The 24,582-nt window shown below is 34.2% G+C and overlaps 1 protein-coding gene across 9 annotated transcripts in view; it reads right to left on the bottom strand.

Annotated features, from left to right (window-relative positions):
* The window catches only part of LOC145297806 (uncharacterized), a 411,153-nt gene that overhangs the window by 22,840 nt on the left and 363,731 nt on the right, over positions 1-24,582 (bottom strand). For all 9 annotated transcript variants that reach the window (XM_080144118.1, XM_080144120.1, XM_080144117.1 and 6 more), the window contains 2 exons: positions 4,068-4,159; positions 492-618 (listed from right to left, as the gene is read on the bottom strand). In XM_080144118.1, coding sequence (XP_080000244.1) covers positions 492-618; positions 4,068-4,159 — 219 coding nt within the window. The remainder of the gene's footprint in view (positions 1-491; positions 619-4,067; positions 4,160-24,582) is intronic.

Here is a 24,582-nt window from a genome sequence, read left to right as displayed (position 1 = left end):
AAAAAGTAATAAGATAGACTTCCTCTTTGTTTATAACTTGTCATTTTTTTTTTTTTTTTTTTTAAATATTTTCATCAAATAATTTTCTACTTTATTAGTTTTTGTAATTTTTTGATATTTTACTAATTTCGACATGACAATAAAGTAAATGACATTGGTTTTAACTAAAATTCAATATTTCAATTAAATTCCAAAGAAACACTTATTCAATGTAAAATAAGTTATCCCTTTAAGTGACTTTTAGTTTTAGGTGATTATTTAAAAATCTTTAATATTAGCAGTCATCCGAGCTGGACTAGATCATTTTTTTTAACAATAAATTGTAACTAAATATCTTATTAAGAATATAGTAACATGGCAAAACAATAAATGAAAATTTTCTAGTCAGAAGCAAAGACTGATTTGTCAGCTTAAATGCTATTTGGGTGTGACTCTGAAAAATGCAACACGATAACTTTTTAGCTTAAATGAAAGTGCAAAAAATTTCTAACCTCAGATCCTTTGTATCCCATCCAAGGTTCTTGTCCATAGGTGAACATTTCCCAAAGGGTCACGCCAAACATCCACGTATCACTTGCATGCGAAAACTGCCGGGATTTTAAACTCTCTGGGGCACACCTAAAAATAAAAATAAAATTACACATGTAAAACTTTTTCAGCAGTTTATAATGAAATTCTAAGCCTGGATTCATATATAATTAAACCTCGGCATGTTTCTGCCATAATAATCAACTCAAAGAGGGGACAAATAAACCCTTGAACAAAGTAGTCAGTCCTAACTAACTTACGACACCTATAGATTAAAAAAAAAAAAGGAAATAGCTGTTATAATGAGTACCAATGTTGACAAAAACCATTCAAGTACTCCATAATTGTTTTATGAAAATAATCAATTTGGAAATAGTTTAGTATAAGTGCATTGAACACAAATAATTGAAAAAGTTTGTTTTTTTTCCCCCAAAAAATGATGTATAATATCTCCCGCACATAAATATTTACTATTTCGTGAAGGCATATAAACCATCCTTATAACAATCATGCAAATTGGATCTTTTGCTGGAAATAATCCAATTTTTCTCGACAATTGAATCGCAGTTAAAAATAGAAAATTCTTCTGTAAAATTAGTTTAATATCTTTTAATGCATTTTGCATCCCAAATCGGTACTCTTGAGCACATTCATGCGATGGGGCAGAAGACGATTGGTTAATTTAAACGCATCCAAAACCAAGCTTCTATTTTTTCACCACCAACACTTGTTCACAAGTGATATAAATGGCCATCGTCTCAAACAAGCACCCTGCTTCGATAAATTTCTGGGACTGACCTTCACCCTTGACCTGAAATGAAAGACTTTCATCAAATCTGTTGCCAAAGTCGCTGGAAAAATAGTTGCATCATTCTATCGCTCCAGAAGGTATCTCACTCTAAATGCAATCCTCTACCTGTATACGAGTCATATACATTCTAATTAAAGTACTGAGCTGCCCAGAGTATCCTATCTTGTCATGATAGAGTTCAAAACCGGCTTCGAAATCTAGTAGGTAATGCCTTTTTCTCCTTCCTGCAATCTTTTTTCCACAGAAGAGACATTGCGAGCCTGGCTCTGCTCTATCATTATTTTTATGGCAAGTGCTCGTTTCAGCTTAATTCAATGCCCCCCCCCCAAAAAAAAACTTTCACAAAAACCACTTGTTAAGCTACAACCACTACAAACAATTTCTCCTACTTTCTACTAGTGCCTAAATCTAAACACAAATTCCATGAACAAAGTTTCTTTCCTAGAACTGCCTGCCTGTGGAACTGTTTCACTGGCCTGCTTCCTGGCCGATTACAACATGGTTGCTTTCAAGTCCAATGTAAACAAATTCTTGCTATCCTGTCCCCTTTAAATAGTCCAATTCTGTCCAATTCCCACCAAAAATGATCACTAAGCTGTTGCTTCACTATGTTACACTCATTAACCCTTATTCTCGAGTGGCCTCCAGATGGCTCCCTTGTAAAAACAAAATAAAAAGTTAACTGACAGATTCGTTGAATAAACAAAGTTGCCAATATGAAAAAGAAAACAAAAATAGATTACAACAAAAACTTTTCATAAAAATATAAATCTAATAATCAAATTCGTCTTAAAAAATTTAAATAATCTGAACTATTGTTCTTAATAGCAAAAGCAGTTATTTTTTTTTTAAATTTTCAATAAGCTCACAAGCTTAGATTTTGAACACACTTCATGATATAATACAAAACATTAGTTGAAAATATTGAAAGAATTTTTTTTGGAACAATGACAGTGAAGTGTTAACAGCTAAGAAGATATCTCTTGACCAACTTGAAATCTAGCCTTTAAGAAAAGGCCCAAATTGTAAAATCCAGCCTTTAGGAAAAGTCCCAAATTGTAAAATCCAGCCTTTAAGAAAAGGCCCAAATTGTAAAATCCAGCCTTTAAGAAAAGGCCCAAATTGTAAAATCTAGCCTTTAAGAAAAGGCCCAAATTGTAAAATCCAGCCTTTAGGAAAAGGCCCAAATTGTAAAATCTAGCCTTTAAGAAAAGGCCCAAAGTGTAAAATCCAGCCTTTAAGAAAAGGCCCAAAGTGTAAAATCCAAGCTTTAGGAAAAGTCCCAAATTGTAAAATCTAGCCTTTAAGAAAAGGCCCAAATTGTAAAATCCAGCCTTTAAGAAAAGGCCCAAATTGTAAAATCTAGCCTTTAAGAAAAGGCCCAAATTGTAAAATCCAGCCTTTAGGAAAAGGCCCAAATTGTAAAATCTAGCCTTTAAGAAAAGGCCCAAATTGTAAAATCCAGCCTTTAAGAAAAGGCCCAAATTGTAAAATCTAGCCTTTAAGAAAAGGCCCAAAGTGTAAAATCCAGCCTTTAGGAAAAGGCCCAAATTGTAAAATCCAGCCTTTAAGAAAAGGCCCAAATTGTAAAATCTAGCCTTTAAGAAAAGGCCCAAATTGTAAAATCCAGCCTTTAAGAAAAGGCCCAAATTGTAAAATCCAGCCTTTAAGAAAAGGCCCAAATTGTAAAATCTAGCCTTTAAGAAAAGGCCCAAATTGTAAAATCCAGCCTTTAGGAAAAGGCCCAAATTGTAAAATCTAGCCTTTAAGAAAAGGCCCAAAGTGTAAAATCCAGCCTTTAGGAAAAGGCCCAAATTGTAAAATCCAAGCTTCAATAAAAGGCCCAAATTGCATGATCACCTAACCTGTTATAGAAGATGATCTTGATATGAGTGTTGTTTGAAAAGTAATGAATCTTATTTTAACAAAAAAAAAAAAAAAAGTTGGAAACTACAAAGTCGGGGGTTGGACCATGAAAACAAGTGACTTTGTCCTCCAAAATTTATTTTTCTACATAGTCACAAAAATCATCAGAGCACTTTTGCAAGTGATGGAGTGGTGGCTATGCTTTGTCATTCACATCTCTGTCATCACTTTGAAATTGATGAACACATCTCTTTTGCTGACATCAGCTTCATTGACTTTGTAAATATTCAACAGTTGCTGGTGGATGTTGATTGGTTCAATTTTTTCTGCATGAAGGAATTCAATGACGCATCTCTGCCTCTGATGCAGTTCCATGACAGGGGGTTGCTTTCTAAGTCTCACACTGTCAATATCTGCAACAGAGAGATGAAACTTTCAGGTCATAAATGTATAAATTCAATCATCATAACAATGCAAAGTAGAATTCCCTCTGATCCATTCGGTTGGAATAAATAACTAGGTTTTATTTCGGAACACTCCTCGGATCAACATGCTTACCCCATATGAAAGAGAATGAGAGAGAATATGATATTCCAATTATACATATTACAAAATCTATTTTGAAAAACATATGCAAAGGAACCTAACGTAATATCTTTGAAAAACGTGCCACTTTTTTTTGGTTATTGATATACGCATATTTCTATCATTGTAAGAAAACTAAATATTGAAAGCAAGTGAAAATACAATCGTAACTCATTTCCAACAAAAACCTTGATAAATAAATCATTAAATCGACGTATAAAAAACAAATAAAAATAAACAGATGAACATTTCCGGTTAATCTCTTTGTTCTATTTACCATGCAAAAGGTAGTTTTTTCTGTTCAGCCATCACGTAATGATCTTCCTGACTTGGCAGCGCACGCATCAGACCAAAATCTCCAATTTTTATCTAAAAAAAAAAAAAAAAAAAAATTTTTTTAAATAATAATAATATATATATATATATATATATATATATATATATATAATTTATATTGAAATTTTAAATATCAGATGAAAAACGTCGGATGAAATATCAGATGAAAAACGTCGGATGAAATATCGAACAAAAAACGTCGGATGAAATATCGTACAAAAAACGTCGGATGAAATATCGTACAAAAAACGTCGGATGAAATATCGTACAAAAAACGTCGGATGAAATATCGTACAAAAAACGTCGGATGAAATATCGAACAACAAACGTCGGATGAAATATCGTACAAAAAACGTCGGATGAAATATCGTACAAAAAACGTCGGATGAAATATCGTACAAAAAACGTCGGATGAAATATCGGATGAAAAACGTCGGATGAAATATCGTACAAAAAACGTCGGATGAAATATCGAACAAAAAACGTCGGATGAAATATCGAACAAAAAACGTCGGATGAAATATCGAACAAAAAACGTCGGATGAAATATCGTACAAAAAACGTCGGATGAAATATCGTACAAAAAACGTCGGATGAAATATCGTACAAAAAACGTCGGATGAAATATCGTACAAAAAACGTCGGATGAAATATCGTACAAAAAACGTCGGATGAAATATCAGATGAAAAACGTCGGATGAAATATCGAACAAAAAACGTCGGATGAAATATCGAACAAAAAACGTCGGATGAAATATCGTACAAAAAACGTCGGATGAAATATCGAACAAAAAACGTCGGATGAAATATCGTACAAAAAACGTCGGATGAAATATCGTACAAAAAACGTCGGATGAAATATCGAACAAAAAACGTCGGATGAAATATCGTACAAAAAACGTCGGATGAAATATCGTACAAAAAACGTCGGATGAAATATCGTACAAAAAACGTCGGATGAAATATCGTACAAAAAACGTCGGATGAAATATCGTACAAAAAACGTCGGATGAAATATCGTACAAAAAACGTCGGATGAAATATCGTACAAAAAACGTCGGATGAAATATCGTACAAAAAACGTCGGATGAAATATCGTACAAAAAACGTCGGATGAAATATCGTACAAAAAACGTCGGATGAAATATCGTACAAAAAACGTCGGATGAAATATCGTACAAAAAACGTCGGATGAAATATCGTACAAAAAACGTCGGATGAAATATCGAACAAAAAACGTCGGATGAAATATCGTACAAAAAACGTCGGATGAAATATCGTACAAAAAACGTCGGATGAAATATCGTACAAAAAACGTCGGATGAAATATCGTACAAAAAACGTCGGATGAAATATCGAACAAAAAACGTCGGATGAAATATCGTACAAAAAACGTCGGATGAAATATCGTACAAAAAACGTCGGATGAAATATCGTACAAAAAACGTCGGATGAAATATCGTACAAAAAACGTCGGATGAAATATCGTACAAAAAACGTCGGATGAAATATCGAACAAAAAACGGATGAAATATCGTACAAAAAACGTCGGATGAAATATCGTACAAAAAACGTCGGATGAAATATCGTACAAAAAACGTCGGATGAAATATCAGATGAAAAACGTCGGATGAAATATCAGATGAAAAACGTCGGATGAAATATAGAACAAAAAACGTCGGATGAAATATCGAACAAAAAACGTCGGATGAAATATCGTACAAAAAACGTCGGATGAAATATCGTACAAAAAACGTCGGATGAAATATCGTACAAAAAACGTCGGATGAAATATCGTACAAAAAACGTCGGATGAAATATCGTACAAAAAACGTCGGATGAAATATCAGATGAAAAACGTCGGATGAAATATCGTACAAAAAACGTCGGATGAAATATCGAACAAAAAACGTCGGATGAAATATCGTACAAAAAACGTCGGATGAAATATCGAACAAAAAACGTCGGATGAAATATCGTACAAAAAACGTCGGATGAAATATCGAACAAAAAACGTCGAATGAAATATCGTACAAAAAACGTCGGATGAAATATCGTACAAAAAACGTCGGATGAAATATCGTACAAAAAACGTCGGATGAAATATCGTACAAAAAACGTCGGATGAAATATCGTACAAAAAACGTCGGATGAAATATCGTACAAAAAACGTCGGATGAAATATCGTACAAAAAACGTCGGATGAAATATCGTACAAAAAACGTCGGATGAAATATCGTACAAAAAATGTCGGATGAAATATCGTACAAAAAACGTCGGATGAAATATCGTACAAAAAACGTCGGATGAAATATCGTACAAAAAACGTCGGATGAAATATCGTACAAAAAACGTCGGATGAAATATCGTACAAAAAACGTCGGATGAAATATCGTACAAAAAACGTCGGATGAAATATCGAACAAAAAACGTCGGATGAAATATCGTACAAAAAACGTCGGATGAAATATCGTACAAAAAACGTCGGATGAAATATCGTACAAAAAACGTCGGATGAAATATCGTACAAAAAACGTCGGATGAAATATCGTACAAAAAACGTCGGATGAAATATCGAACAAAAAACGTCGGATGAAATATCGTACAAAAAACGTCGGATGAAATATCGTACAAAAAACGTCGGATGAAATATCGTACAAAAAACGTCGGATGAAATATCGTACAAAAAACGTCGGATGAAATATCGTACAAAAAACGTCGGATGAAATATCGAACAAAAAACGGATGAAATATCGTACAAAAAACGTCGGATGAAATATCGTACAAAAAACGTCGGATGAAATATCAGATGAAAAACGTCGGATGAAATATCAGATGAAAAACGTCGGATGAAATATCGAACAAAAAACGTCGGATGAAATATCGAACAAAAAACGTCGGATGAAATATCGAACAAAAAACGTCGGATGAAATATCGTACAAAAAACGTCGGATGAAATATCGTACAAAAAACGTCGGATGAAATATCAGATGAAAAACGTCGGATGAAATATCGAACAAAAAACGTCGGATGAAATATCGAACAAAAAACGTCGGATGAAATATCGAACAAAAAACGTCGGATGAAATATCGTACAAAAAACGTCGGATGAAATATCGTACAAAAAACGTCGGATGAAATATCGTACAAAAAACGTCGGATGAAATATCGTACAAAAAACGTCGGATGAAATATCGTACAAAAAACGTCGGATGAAATATCAGATGAAAAACGTCGGATGAAATATCGAACAAAAAACGTCGGATGAAATATCGTACAAAAAACGTCGGATGAAATATCAGATGAAAAACGTCGGATGAAATATCGTACAAAAAACGTCGGATGAAATATCAGATGAAAAACGTCGGATGAAATATCAGATGAAAAACGTCGGATGAAATATCGAACAAAAAACGTCGGATGAAATATCGAACAAAAAACGTCGGATGAAATATCGAACAAAAAACGTCGGATGAAATATCGTACAAAAAACGTCGGATGAAATATCGTACAAAAAACGTCGGATGAAATATCAGATGAAAAACGTCGGATGAAATATCGAACAAAAAACGTCGGATGAAATATCGAACAAAAAACGTCGGATGAAATATCGAACAAAAAACGTCGGATGAAATATCGTACAAAAAACGCTGGATGAAATATCGTACAAAAAACGTCGGATGAAATATCGTACAAAAAACGTCGGATGAAATATCGTACAAAAAACGTCGGATGAAATATCGTACAAAAAACGTCGGATGAAATATCGTACAAAAAACGTCGGATGAAATATCGTACAAAAAACGTCGGATGAAATATCAGATGAAAAACGTCGGATGAAATATCGAACAAAAAACGTCGGATGAAATATCGTACAAAAAACGTCGGATGAAATATCAGATGAAAAACGTCGGATGAAATATCGTACAAAAAACGTCGGATGAAATATCGAACAAAAAACGTCGGATGAAATATCGAACAAAAAACGTCGGATGAAATATCGTACAAAAAACGTCGGATGAAATATCGTACAAAAAACGTCGGATGAAATATCAGATGAAAAACGTCGGATGAAATATCGAACAAAAAACGTCGGATGAAATATCGTACAAAAAACGTCGGATGAAATATCGTACAAAAAACGTCGGATGAAATATCAGATGAAAAACGTCGGATGAAATATCGTACAAAAAACGTCGGATGAAATATCGAACAAAAAACGTCGGATGAAATATCGAACAAAAAACGTAGGATGAAATATCGTACAAAAAACGTCGGATGAAATATCGTACAAAAAACGTCGGATGAAATATCGTACAAAAAACGTCGGATGAAATATCAGATGAAAAACGTCGGATGAAATATCGAACAAAAAACGTCGGATGAAATATCGTACAAAAAACGTCGGATGAAATATCGTACAAAAAACGTCGGATGAAATATCGTACAAAAAACGTCGGATGAAATATCGTACAAAAAACGTCGGATGAAATATCGTACAAAAAACGTCGGATGAAATATCGAACAAAAAACGTCGGATGAAATATCGTACAAAAAACGCTGGATGAAATATCGTACAAAAAACGTCGGATGAAATATCGTACAAAAAACGTCGGATGAAATATCGTACAAAAAACGTCGGATGAAATATCGTACAAAAAACGTCGGATGAAATATCGAACAAAAAACGGATGAAATATCGTACAAAAAACGTCGGATGAAATATCGTACAAAAAACGTCGGATGAAATATCAGATGAAAAACGTCGGATGAAATATCAGATGAAAAACGTCGGATGAAATATCGAACAAAAAACGTCGGATGAAATATCGAACAAAAAACGTCGGATGAAATATCGAACAAAAAACGTCGGATGAAATATCGTACAAAAAACGTCGGATGAAATATCGTACAAAAAACGTCGGATGAAATATCAGATGAAAAACGTCGGATGAAATATCGAACAAAAAACGTCGGATGAAATATCGAACAAAAAACGTCGGATGAAATATCGAACAAAAAACGTCGGATGAAATATCGTACAAAAAACGTCGGATGAAATATCGTACAAAAAACGTCGGATGAAATATCGTACAAAAAACGTCGGATGAAATATCGTACAAAAAACGTCGGATGAAATATCGTACAAAAAACGTCGGATGAAATATCGTACAAAAAACGTCGGATGAAATATCAGATGAAAAACGTCGGATGAAATATCGAACAAAAAACGTCGGATGAAATATCGTACAAAAAACGTCGGATGAAATATCAGATGAAAAACGTCGGATGAAATATCGTACAAAAAACGTCGGATGAAATATCGAACAAAAAACGTCGGATGAAATATCGAACAAAAAACGTCGGATGAAATATCGTACAAAAAACGTCGGATGAAATATCGTACAAAAAACGTCGGATGAAATATCAGATGAAAAACGTCGGATGAAATATCGAACAAAAAACGTCGGATGAAATATCGTACAAAAAACGTCGGATGAAATATCAGATGAAAAACGTCGGATGAAATATCGTACAAAAAACGTCGGATGAAATATCGAACAAAAAACGTCGGATGAAATATCGAACAAAAAACGTAGGATGAAATATCGTACAAAAAACGTCGGATGAAATATCGTACAAAAAACGTCGGATGAAATATCGTACAAAAAACGTCGGATGAAATATCAGATGAAAAACGTCGGATGAAATATCGAACAAAAAACGTCGGATGAAATATCGTACAAAAAACGTCGGATGAAATATCGTACAAAAAACGTCGGATGAAATATCGTACAAAAAACGTCGGATGAAATATCGAACAAAAAACGTCGGATGAAATATCGTACAAAAAACGTCGGATGAAATATCGTACAAAAAACGTCGGATGAAATATCGTACAAAAAACGTCGGATGAAATATCGTACAAAAAACGTCGGATGAAATATCGTACAAAAAACGTCGGATGAAATATCGTACAAAAAACGTCGGATGAAATATCGTACAAAAAACGTCGGATGAAATATCGTACAAAAAACGTCGGATGAAATATCGTACAAAAAACGTCGGATGAAATATCGTACAAAAAACGTCGGATGAAATATCGTACAAAAAACGTCGGATGAAATATCAGATGAAAAACGTCGGATGAAATATCGAACAAAAAACGTCGGATGAAATATCGAACAAAAAACGTCGGATGAAATATCGAACAAAAAACGTCGGATGAAATATCGTACAAAAAACGTCGGATGAAATATCAGATGAAAAACGTCGGATGAAATATCAGATGAAAAACGTCGGATGAAATATCGAACAAAAAACGTCGGATGAAATATCGAACAAAAAACGTCGGATGAAATATCGAACAAAAAACGTCGGATGAAATATCGTACAAAAAACGTCGGATGAAATATCGAACAAAAAACGTCGGATGAAATATCGTACAAAAAACGTCGGATGAAATATCGTACAAAAAACGTCGGATGAAATATCGTACAAAAAACGTCGGATGAAATATCAGATGAAAAACGTCGGATGAAATATCGAACAAAAAACGTCGGATGAAATATCGTACAAAAAACGTCGGATGAAATATCGTACAAAAAACGTCGGATGAAATATCGTACAAAAAACGTCGGATGAAATATCGTACAAAAAACGTCGGATGAAATATCGTACAAAAAACGTCGGATGAAATATCGAACAAAAAACGTCGGATGAAATATCGTACAAAAAACGTCGGATGAAATATCAGATGAAAAACGTCGGATGAAATATCGAACAAAAAACGTCGGATGAAATATCGAACAAAAAACGTCGGATGAAATATCGTACAAAAAACGTCGGATGAAATATCGTACAAAAAACGTCGGATGAAATATCGTACAAAAAACGTCGGATGAAATATCGAACAAAAAACGTCGGATGAAATATCGAACAAAAAACGTCGGATGAAATATCGTACAAAAAACGTCGGATGAAATATCGTACAAAAAACGTCGGATGAAATATCGTACAAAAAACGTCGGATGAAATATCGAACAAAAAACGTCGGATGAAATATCGTACAAAAAACGTCGGATGAAATATCAGATGAAAAACGTCGGATGAAATATCGAACAAAAAACGTCGGATGAAATATCGTACAAAAAACGTCGGATGAAATATCGTACAAAAAACGTCGGATGAAATATCGAACAAAAAACGTCGGATGAAATATCGTACAAAAAACGTCGGATGAAATATCGTACAAAAAACGTCGGATGAAATATCGTACAAAAAACGTCGGATGAAATATCAGATGAAAAACGTCGGATGAAATATCGTACAAAAAACGTCGGATGAAATATCGTACAAAAAACGTCGGATGAAATATCGTACAAAAAACGTCGGATGAAATATCGTACAAAAAACGTCGGATGAAATATCGTACAAAAAAAGTCGGATGAAATATCGTACAAAAAACGTCGGATGAAATATCGTACAAAAAACGTCGGATGAAATATCGTACAAAAAACGTCGGATGAAATATCGTACAAAAAACGTCGGATGAAATATCGTACAAAAAACGTCGGATGAAATATCGTACAAAAAACGTCGGATGAAATATCGTACAAAAAACGTCGGATGAAATATCGTACAAAAAACGTCGGATGAAATATCGTACAAAAAACGTCGGATGAAATATCGTACAAAAAACGTCGGATGAAATATCGTACAAAAAACGTCGGATGAAATATCGTACAAAAAACGTCGGATGAAATATCGTACAAAAAACGTCGGATGAAATATCAGATGAAAAACGTCGGATGAAATATCGAACAAAAAACGTCGGATGAAATATCGTACAAAAAACGTCGGATTAAATATCGTACGAAAAACGTCGGATGAAATATCAGATGAAAAACGTCGGATGAAATATCGAACAAAAAACGTCGGATGAAATATCGAACAAAAAACGTCGGATGAAATATCGAACAAAAAACGTCGGATGAAATATCGTACAAAAAACGTCGGATGAAATATCGAACAAAAAACGTCGGATGAAATATCGTACAAAAAACGTCGGATGAAATATCGTACAAAAAACGTCGGATGAAATATCAGATGAAAAACGTCGGATGAAATATCGAACAAAAAACGTCGGATGAAATATCGTACAAAAAACGTCGGATGAAATATCGTACAAAAAACGTCGGATGAAATATCGTACAAAAAACGTCGGATGAAATATCGTACAAAAAACGTCGGATGAAATATCGTACAAAAAACGTCGGATGAAATATCGTACAAAAAACGTCGGATGAAATATCGTACAAAAAACGTCGGATGAAATATCAGATGAAAAACGTCGGATGAAATATCGAACAAAAAACGTCGGATGAAATATCGTACAAAAAACGTCGGATGAAATATCGTACAAAAAACGTCGGATGAAATATCGTACAAAAAACGTCGGATGAAATATCGTACAAAAAACGTCGGATGAAATATCGTACAAAAAACGTCGGATGAAATATCGAACAAAAAACGTCGGATGAAATATCGTACAAAAAACGTCGGATGAAATATCAGATGAAAAACGTCGGATGAAATATCGAACAAAAAACGTCGGATGAAATATCGAACAAAAAACGTCGGATGAAATATCGTACAAAAAACGTCGGATGAAATATCGTACAAAAAACGTCGGATGAAATATCGTACAAAAAACGTCGGATGAAATATCGAACAAAAAACGTCGGATGAAATATCGAACAAAAAACGTCGGATGAAATATCGTACAAAAAACGTCGGATGAAATATCGTACAAAAAACGTCGGATGAAATATCGTACAAAAAACGTCGGATGAAATATCGAACAAAAAACGTCGGATGAAATATCGTACAAAAAACGTCGGATGAAATATCAGATGAAAAACGTCGGATGAAATATCGAACAAAAAACGTCGGATGAAATATCGAACAAAAAACGTCGGATGAAATATCGTACAAAAAACGTCGGATGAAATATCGTACAAAAAACGTCGGATGAAATATCGTACAAAAAACGTCGGATGAAATATCGTACAAAAAACGTCGGATGAAATATCGAACAAAAAACGTCGGATGAAATATCGTACAAAAAACGTCGGATGAAATATCGTACAAAAAACGTCGGATGAAATATCGTACAAAAATTGTCGGATGAAATATCAGATGAAAAACGTCGGATGAAATATCGTACAAAAAACGTCGGATGAAATATCGTACAAAAAACGTCGGATGAAATATCGTACAAAAAACGTCGGATGAAATATCGTACAAAAAACGTCGGATGAAATATCGTACAAAAAAAGTCGGATGAAATATCGTACAAAAAACGTCGGATGAAATATCGTACAAAAAACGTCGGATGAAATATCGTACAAAAAACGTCGGATGAAATATCGTACAAAAAACGTCGGATGAAATATCGTACAAAAAACGTCGGATGAAATATCGTACAAAAAACGTCGGATGAAATATCGTACAAAAAACGTCGGATGAAATATCGTACAAAAAACGTCGGATGAAATATCGTACAAAAAACGTCGGATGAAATATCGTACAAAAAACGTCGGATGAAATATCGTACAAAAAACGTCGGATGAAATATCGTACAAAAAACGTCGGATGAAATATCGTACAAAAAACGTCGGATGAAATATCGTACAAAAAACGTCGGATGAAATATCAGATGAAAAACGTCGGATGAAATATCGAACAAAAAACGTCGGATGAAATATCGAACAAAAAACGTCGGATGAAATATCGTACAAAAAACGTCGGATTAAATATCGTACAAAAAACGTCGGATGAAATATCAGATGAAAAACGTCGGATGAAATATCGAACAAAAAACGTCGGATGAAATATCGAACAAAAAACGTCGGATGAAATATCGAACAAAAAACGTCGGATGAAATATCGTACAAAAAACGTCGGATGAAATATCGAACAAAAAACGTCGGATGAAATATCGTACAAAAAACGTCGGATGAAATATCGTACAAAAAACGTCGGATGAAATATCGAACAAAAAACGTCGGATGAAATATCGTACAAAAAACGTCGGATGAAATATCGTACAAAAAACGTCGGATGAAATATCGTACAAAAAACGTCGGATGAAATATCGTACAAAAAACGTCGGATGAAATATCGTACAAAAAACGTCGGATGAAATATCGTACAAAAAACGTCGGATGAAATATCGAACAAAAAACGTCGGATGAAATATCGTACAAAAAACGTCGGATGAAATATCAGATGAAAAACGTCGGATGAAATATCGAACAAAAAACGTCGGATGAAATATCGAACAAAAAACGTCGGATGAAATATCGTACAAAAAACGTCGGATGAAATATCGTACAAAAAACGTCGGATGAAATATCAGATGAAAAACGTCGGATGAAATATCGTACAAAAAACGTCGGATGAAATATCGAACAAAAAACGTCGGATGAAATATCGAACAAAAAACGTCGGATGAAATATCGAACAAAAAACGTCGGATGAAATATCGTACAAAAAACGTCGGATGAAATATCGTACAAAAAACGTCGGATGAAATATCGTACAAAAAACGTCGGATGAAATATCGAACAAAAAACGTCGGATGAAATATCGTACAAAAAACGTCGGATGAAATATCAGATGAAAAACGTCGGATGAAATATCGTACAAAAAACGTCGGATGAAATATCGTACAAAAAACGTCGGATGAAATATCGTACAAAAAACGTCGGATGAAATATCAGATGAAAAACGTCGGATGAAATATCGTACAAAAAACGTCGGATGAAATATCGAACAAAAAACGTCGGATGAAATATCGAACAAAAAACGTCGGATGAAATATCGTACAAAAAACGTCGGATGAAATATCGTACAAAAAACGTCGGATGAAATATCGTACAAAAAACGTTGGATGAAATATCAGATGAAAAACGTCGGATGAAATATCGTACAAAAAACGTCGGATGAAATATCGTACAAAAAACGTCGGATGAAATATCGTACAAAAAACGTCGGATGAAATATCGAACAAAAAACGTCGGATGAAATATCGTACAAAAAACGTCGGATGAAATATCGTACAAAAAACGTCGGATGAAATATCGTACAAAAAACGTCGGATGAAATATCGTACAAAAAACGTCGGATGAAATATCGTACAAAAAACGTCGGATGAAATATCGTACAAAAAACGTCGGATGAAATATCGTACAAAAAACGTCGGATGAAATATCGTACAAAAAACGTCGGATGAAATATCGTACAAAAAACGTCGGATGAAATATCGTACAAAAAACGTCGGATGAAATATCGTACAAAAAACGTCGGATGAAATATCGTACAAAAAACGTCGGATGAAATATCGTACAAAAAACGTCGGATGAAATATCGTACAAAAAACGTCGGATGAAATATCGTACAAAAAACGTCGGATGAAATATCGTACAAAAAACGTCGGATGAAATATCGTACAAAAAACGTCGGATGAAATATCAGATGAAAAACGTCGGATGAAATATCGAACAAAAAACGTCGGATGAAATATCGTACAAAAAACGTCGGATGAAATATCGTACAAAAAACGTCGGATGAAATATCGAACAAAAAACGTCGGATGAAATATCGTACAAAAAACGTCGGATGAAATATCGAACAAAAAACGTCGGATGAAATATCGAACAAAAAACGTCGGATGAAATATTTAACAAAAAACGTCGGATGAAATATCGAACAAAAAACGTCGGATGAAATATCGAACAAAAAACGTCGGATGAAATATCGTACAAAAAACGTCGGATGAAATATCGAACAAAAAATGTCGGATGAAATATCGTACAAAAAACGTCGGATGAAATATCGTACAAAAAACGTCGGATGAAATATCAGATGAAAAACGTCGGATGAAATATCGAACAAAAAACGTCGGATGAAATATCGAACAAAAAACGTCGGATGAAATATCGAACAAAAAACGTCGGATGAAATATCGTACAAAAAACGTCGGATGAAATATCGAACAAAAAACGTCGGATGAAATATCGAACAAAAAACGTCGGATGAAATATCGTACAAAAAACGTCGGATGAAATATCGTACAAAAAACGTCGGATGAAATATCAGATGAAAAACGTCGGATGAAATATCGAACAAAAAACGTCGGATGAAATATCGTACAAAAAACGTCGGATGAAATATCGTACAAAAAACGTCGGATGAAATATCGTACAAAAAACGTCGGATGAAATATCGTACAAAAAACGTCGGATGAAATATCGTACAAAAAACGTCGGATGAAATATCGTACAAAAAACGTCGGATGAAATATCGAACAAAAAACGTCGGATGAAATATCGTACAAAAAACGTCGGATGAAATATCAGATGAAAAACGTCGGATGAAATATCGAACAAAAAACGTCGGATGAAATATCGAACAAAAAACGTCGGATGAAATATCGTACAAAAAACGTCGGATGAAATATCGTACAAAAAACGTCGGATGAAATATCAGATGAAAAACGTCGGATGAAATATCGTACAAAAAACGTCGGATGAAATATCGAACAAAAAACGTCGGATGAAATATCGAACAAAAAACGTCGGATGAAATATCGTACAAAAAACGTCGGATGAAATATCGTACAAAAAACGTCGGATGAAATATCGTACAAAAAACGTCGGATGAAATATCGAACAAAAAACGTCGGATGAAATATCGTACAAAAAACGTCGGATGAAATATCAGATGAAAAACGTCGGATGAAATATCGAACAAAAAACGTCGGATGAAATATCGTACAAAAAACGTCGGATGAAATATCGTACAAAAAACGTTGGATGAAATATCAGATGAAAAACGTCGGATGAAATATCGTACAAAAAACGTCGGATGAAATATCGAACAAAAAACGTCGGATGAAATATCGTACAAAAAACGTCGGATGAAATATCGTACAAAAAACGTCGGATGAAATATCGTACAAAAAACGTCGGATGAAATATCAGATGAAAAACGTCGGATGAAATATCGAACAAAAATCGTCGGATGAAATATCGTACAAAAAACGTCGGATGAAATATCGTACAAAAAACGTCGGATGAAATATCGTACAAAAAACGTCGGATGAAATATCGAACAAAAAACGTCGGATGAAATATCGTACAAAAAACGTCGGATGAAATATCGTACAAAAAACGTCGGATGAAATATCGTACAAAAAACGTCGGATGAAATATCGTACAAAAAACGTCGGATGAAATATAGAACAAAAAACGTCGGATGAAATATCGTACAAAAAACGTCGGATGAAATATCGTACAAAAAACGTCGGATGAAATATCGTACAAAAAACGTCGGATGAAATATCAGATGAAAAACGTCGGATAAAATATCAAACAAAAAACGTCGGATGAAATATCGTACAAAAAACGTCGGATGAAATATCGTACAAAAAACGTCGGATGAAATATCGTACAAAAAACGTCGGATGAAATATCGTACAAAAAACGTCGGATGAAATATCGTACAAAAAACGTCGGATGAAATATCGTACAAAAAACGTCGGATGAAATATCGAACAAAAAACGTCGGATGAAATATCGTACAAAAAACGTCGGATGAAATATCAGATGAAAAACGTCGGATGAAATATCGAACAAAAAACGTCGGATGAAATATCGAACAAAAAACGTCGGATGAAATATCGTACAAAAAACGTCGGATGAAATATCGTACAAAAAACGTCGGATGAAATATCAGATGAAAAACGTCGGATGAAATATCGTACAAAAAACGTCGGATGAAATATCGAACAAAAAACGTCGGATGAAATATCGAACAAAAAACGTCGGATGAAATATCGTACAAAAAACGTCGGATGAAATATCGTACAAAAAACGTCGGATGAAATATCGTACAAAAAACGTCGGATGAAATATCGTACAAAAAACGTCGGATGAAATATCGAACAAAAAACGTCGGATGAAATATCGTACAAAAAACGTCGGATGAAATATCGAACAAAAAACGTCGGATGAAATATCGTACAAAAAACGTCGGATGAAATATCGTACAAAAAACGTCGGATGAAATATCGTACAAAAAACGTCGGATGAAATATCGTACAAAAAACGTCGGATGAAATATCGTACAAAAAACGTCGGATGAAATATCGTACAAAAAACGTCGGATGAAATATCGTACAAAAAACGTCGGATGAAATATCGTACAAAAAACGTCGGATGAAATATCAGATGAAAAACGTCGGATGAAATATCGTACAAAAAACGTCGGATGAAATATCGTACAAAAAACGTCGGATGAAATATCGTACAAAAAAAGTCGGATGAAATATCGTACAAAAAACGTCGGATGAAATATCGTACAAAAAACGTCGGATGAAATATCGTACAAAAAACGTCGGATGAAATATCGTACAAAAAACGTCGGATGAAATATCGTACAAAAAACGTCGGATGAAATATCGTACAAAAAACGTCGGATGAAATATCGTACAAAAAACGTCGGATGAAATATCGTACAAAAAACGTCGGATGAAATATCGTACAAAAAACGTCGGATGAAATATCGTACAAAAAACGTCGGATGAAATATCGTACAAAAAACGTCGGATGAAATATCGTACAAAAAACGTCGGATGAAATATCGTACAAAAAACGTCGGATGAAATATCAGATGAAAAACGTCGGATGAAATATCGAACAAAAAACGTCGGATGAAATATCGTACAAAAAACGTCGGATTAAATATCGTACAAAAAACGTCGGATGAAATATCAGATGAAAAACGTCGGATGAAATATCGAACAAAAAACGTCGGATGAAATATCGAACAAAAAACGTCGGATGAAATATCGAACAAAAAACGTCGGATGAAATATCGTACAAAAAACGTCGGATGAAATATCGAACAAAAAACGTCGGATGAAATATCGTACAAAAAACGTCGGATGAAATATCGTACAAAAAACGTCGGATGAAATATCAGATGAAAAACGTCGGATGAAATATCGAACAAAAAACGTCGGATGAAATATCGTACAAAAAACGTCGGATGAAATATCGTACAAAAAACGTCGGATGAAATATCGTACAAAAAACGTCGGATGAAATATCGTACAAAAAACGTCGGATGAAATATCGTACAAAAAACGTCGGATGAAATATCGTACAAAAAACGTCGGATGAAATATCGAACAAAAAACGTCGGATGAAATATCGTACAAAAAACGTCGGATGAAATATCGTACAAAAAACGTCGGATGAAATATCAGATGAAAAACGTCGGATGAAATATCGTACAAAAAACGTCGGATGAAATATCGAACAAAAAACGTCGGATGAAATATCGAACAAAAAACGTCGGATGAAATATCGTACAAAAAACGTCGGATGAAATATCGTACAAAAAACGTCGGATGAAATATCGTACAAAAAACGTCGGATGAAATATCGAACAAAAAACGTCGGATGAAATATCGTACAAAAAACGTCGGATGAAATATCAGATGAAAAACGTCGGATGAAATATCGAACAAAAAACGTCGGATGAAATATCGTACAAAAAACGTCAGATGAAATATCGTACAAAAAACGTCGGATGAAATATCAGATGAAAAACGTCGGATGAAATATCGTACAAAAAACGTCGGATGAAATATCGAACAAAAAACGTCGGATGAAATATCGAACAAAAAACGTCGGATGAAATATCGTACAAAAAACGTCGGATGAAATATCGTACAAAAAACGTCGGATGAAATATCGTACAAAAAACGTCGGATGAAATATCAGATGAAAAACGTCGGATGAAATATCGAACAAAAAACGTCGGATGAAATATCGTACAAAAAACGTCGGATGAAATATCGTACAAAAAACGTCGGATGAAATATCGTACAAAAAACGTCGGATGAAATATCGAACAAAAAACGTCGGATGAAATATCGTACAAAAAACGTCGGATGAAATATCGTACAAAAAACGTCGGATGAAATATCGTACAAAAAACGTCGGATGAAATATCGAACAAAAAACGTCGGATGAAATATCGTACAAAAAACGTCGGATGAAATATCGTACAAAAAACGTCGGATGAAATATCGTACAAAAAACGTCGGATGAAATATCGTACAAAAACGTCGGATGAAATATCGTACAAAAAACGTCGGATGAAATATCGTACAAAAAACGGCGGATGAAATATCGTACAAAAAACGTCGGATGAAATATCGTACAAAAAACGTCGGATGAAATATCGTACAAAAAACGTCGGATGAAATATCGTACAAAAAACGTCGGATGAAATATCGTACAAAAAACGTCGGATGAAATATCGTACAAAAAACGTCGGATGAAATATCGTACAAAAAACGTCGGATGAAATATCGTACAAAAAACGTCGGATGAAATATCGTACAAAAAACGTCGGATGAAATATCGTACAAAAAACGTCGGATGAAATATCGTACAAAAAACGTCGGATGAAATATCGTACAAAAAACGTCGGATGAAATATCAGATGAAAAACGTCGGATGAAATATCGAACAAAAAACGTCGGATGAAATATCGTACAAAAAACGTCGGATGAAATATCGTACAAAAAACGTCGGATGAAATATCGAACAAAAAACGTCGGATGAAATATCGTACAAAAAACGTCGGATGAAATATCGTACAAAAAACGTCGGATGAAATATCGAACAAAAAACGTCGGATGAAATATCGAACAAAAAACGTCGGATGAAATATCGAACAAAAAACGTCGGATGAAATATCGAACAAAAAACGTCGGATGAAATATCGTACAAAAAACGTCGGATGAAATATCGAACAAAAAATGTCGGATGAAATATCGTACAAAAAACGTCGGATGAAATATCGTACAAAAAACGTCGGATGAAATATCAGATGAAAAACGTCGGATGAAATATCGAACAAAAAACGTCGGATGAAATATCGAACAAAAAACGTCGGATGAAATATCGTACAAAAAACGTCGGATGAAATATCGAACAAAAAACGTCGGATGAAATATCGTACAAAAAACGTCGGATGAAATATCGTACAAAAAACGTCGGATGAAATATCGTACAAAAAACGTCGGATGAAATATCGAACAAAAAACGTCGGATGAAATATCGTACAAAAAACGTCGGATGAAATATCAGATGAAAAACGTCGGATGAAATATCGAACAAAAAACGTCGGATGAAATATCGAACAAAAAACGTCGGATGAAATATCGTACAAAAAACGTCGGATGAAATATTGTACAAAAAACGTCGGATGAAATATCAGATGAAAAACGTCGGATGAAATATCGTACAAAAAACGTCGGATGAAATATCGAACAAAAAACGTCGGATGAAATATCGAACAAAAAACGTCGGATGAAATATCGTACAAAAAACGTCGGATGAAATATCGTACAAAAAACGTCGGATGAAATATCAGATGAAAAACGTCGGATGAAATATCGAACAAAAAACGTCGGATGAAATATCGAACAAAAAACGTCGGATGAAATACCGTACAAAAAACGTCGGATGAAATATCGTACAAAAAACGTCGGATGAAATATCGAACAAAAAACGTCGGATGAAATATCGTACAAAAAACGTCGGATGAAATATCGTACAAAAAACGTCGGATGAAATATCGTACAAAAAACGTCGGATGAAATATCGAACAAAAAACGTCGGATGAAATATCGTACAAAAAACGTCGGATGAAATATCAGATGAAAAACGTCGGATGAAATATCGAACAAAAAACGTCGGATGAAATATCGTACAAAAAACGTCGGATGAAATATCGTACAAAAAACGTCGGATGAAATATCAGATGAAAAACGTCGGATGAAATATCGTACAAAAAACGTCGGATGAAATATCGAACAAAAAACGTCGGATGAAATATCGAACAAAAAACGTCGGATGAAATATCGTACAAAAAACGTCGGATGAAATATCGTACAAAAAACGTCGGATGAAATATCGTACAAAAAACGTCGGATGAAATATCAGATGAAAAACGTCGGATGAAATATCGAACAAAAAACGTCGGATGAAATATCGTACAAAAAACGTCGGATGAAATATCGTACAAAAAACGTCGGATGAAATATCGTACAAAAAACGTCGGATGAAATATCGAACAAAAAACGTCGGATGAAATATCGTACAAAAAACGTCGGATGAAATATCGTACAAAAAACGTCGGATGAAATATCGTACAAAAAACGTCGGATGAAATATCGTACAAAAAACGTCGGATGAAATATCGTACAAAAAACGTCGGATGAAATATCGTACAAAAAACGTCGGATGAAATATCGTACAAAAAACGTCGGATGAAATATCGTACAAAAAACGTCGGATGAAATATCGTACAAAAAACGTCGGATGAAATATCGTACAAAAAACGTCGGATGAAATATCGTACAAAAAACGTCGGATGAAATATCGTACAAAAAACGTCGGATGAAATATCGTACAAAAAACGTCGGATGAAATATCGTACAAAAAACGTCGGATGAAATATCGTACAAAAAACGTCGGATGAAATATCAGATGAAAAACGTCGGATGAAATATCGAACAAAAAACGTCGGATGAAATATCGTACAAAAAACGTCGGATGAAATATCGTACAAAAAACGTCGGATGAAATATCGAACAAAAAACGTCGGATGAAATATCGTACAAAAAACGTCGGATGAAATATCGTACAAAAAACGTCGGATGAAATATCGAACAAAAAACGTCGGATGAAATATCGAACAAAAAACGTCGGATGAAATATCGAACAAAAAACGTCGGATGAAATATCGAACAAAAAACGTCGGATGAAATATCGTACAAAAAACGTCGGATGAAATATCGAACAAAAAATGTCGGATGAAATATCGTACAAAAAACGTCGGATGAAATATCGTACAAAAAACGTCGGATGAAATATCAGATGAAAAACGTCGGATGAAATATCGAACAAAAAACGTCGGATGAAATATCGAACAAAAAACGTCGGATGAAATATCGTACAAAAAACGTCGGATGAAATATCGAACAAAAAACGTCGGATGAAATATCGTACAAAAAACGTCGGATGAAATATCGTACAAAAAACGTCGGATGAAATATCGTACAAAAAACGTCGGATGAAATATCGAACAAAAAACGTCGGATGAAATATCGTACAAAAAACGTCGGATGAAATATCAGATGAAAAACGTCGGATGAAATATCGAACAAAAAACGTCGGATGAAATATCGAACAAAAAACGTCGGATGAAATATCGTACAAAAAACGTCGGATGAAATATTGTACAAAAAACGTCGGATGAAATATCAGATGAAAAACGTCGGATGAAATATCGTACAAAAAACGTCGGATGAAATATCGAACAAAAAACGTCGGATGAAATATCGAACAAAAAACGTCGGATGAAATATCGTACAAAAAACGTCGGATGAAATATCGTACAAAAAACGTCGGATGAAATATCAGATGAAAAACGTCGGATGAAATATCGAACAAAAAACGTCGGATGAAATATCGAACAAAAAACGTCGGATGAAATACCGTACAAAAAACGTCGGATGAAATATCGTACAAAAAACGTCGGATGAAATATCGAACAAAAAACGTCGGATGAAATATCGTACAAAAAACGTCGGATGAAATATCGTACAAAAAACGTCGGATGAAATATCGAACAAAAAACGTAGGATGAAATATCGTACAAAAAACGTCGGATGAAATATCGTACAAAAAACGTCGGATGAAATATCGTACAAAAAACGTCGGATGAAATATCGTACAAAAAACGTCGGATGAAATATCGTACAAAAAACGTCGGATGAAATATCGAACAAAAAACGTCGGATGAAATATCGTACAAAAAACGTCGGATGAAATATCGTACAAAAAACGTCGGATGAAATATCGTACAAAAAACGTCGGATGAAATATCGTACAAAAAACGTCGGATGAAATATCGTACAAAAAACGTCGGATGAAATATCGTACAAAAAACGTCGGATGAAATATCGAACAAAAAACGTCGGATGAAATATCGTACAAAAAACGTCGGATGAAATATCGTACAAAAAACGTCGGATGAAATATCGTACAAAAAACGTCGGATGAAATATCGTACAAAAAACGTCGGATGAAATATCGTACAAAAAACGTCGGATGAAATATCGAACAAAAAACGTCGGATGAAATATCGTACAAAAAACGTCGGATGAAATATCGTACAAAAAACGTCCGATGAAATATCGTACAAAAAACGTCCGATGAAATATCGTACAAAAAACGTCCGATGAAATATCGTACAAAAAACGTCCGATGAAATATCGTACAAAAAACGTCGGATGAAATAC

The sequence above is a fragment of the Euprymna scolopes genome, chromosome 18, assembly GCF_053919585.1.
Source record: "Euprymna scolopes isolate OS-2025 chromosome 18, ASM5391958v1, whole genome shotgun sequence".
Lineage (NCBI taxonomy): Eukaryota > Metazoa > Mollusca > Cephalopoda > Sepiida > Sepiolidae > Euprymna > Euprymna scolopes.
Note: the sequence above shows the minus strand (reverse complement) of the source record. Positions and strands in the feature narration are given on the sequence as shown.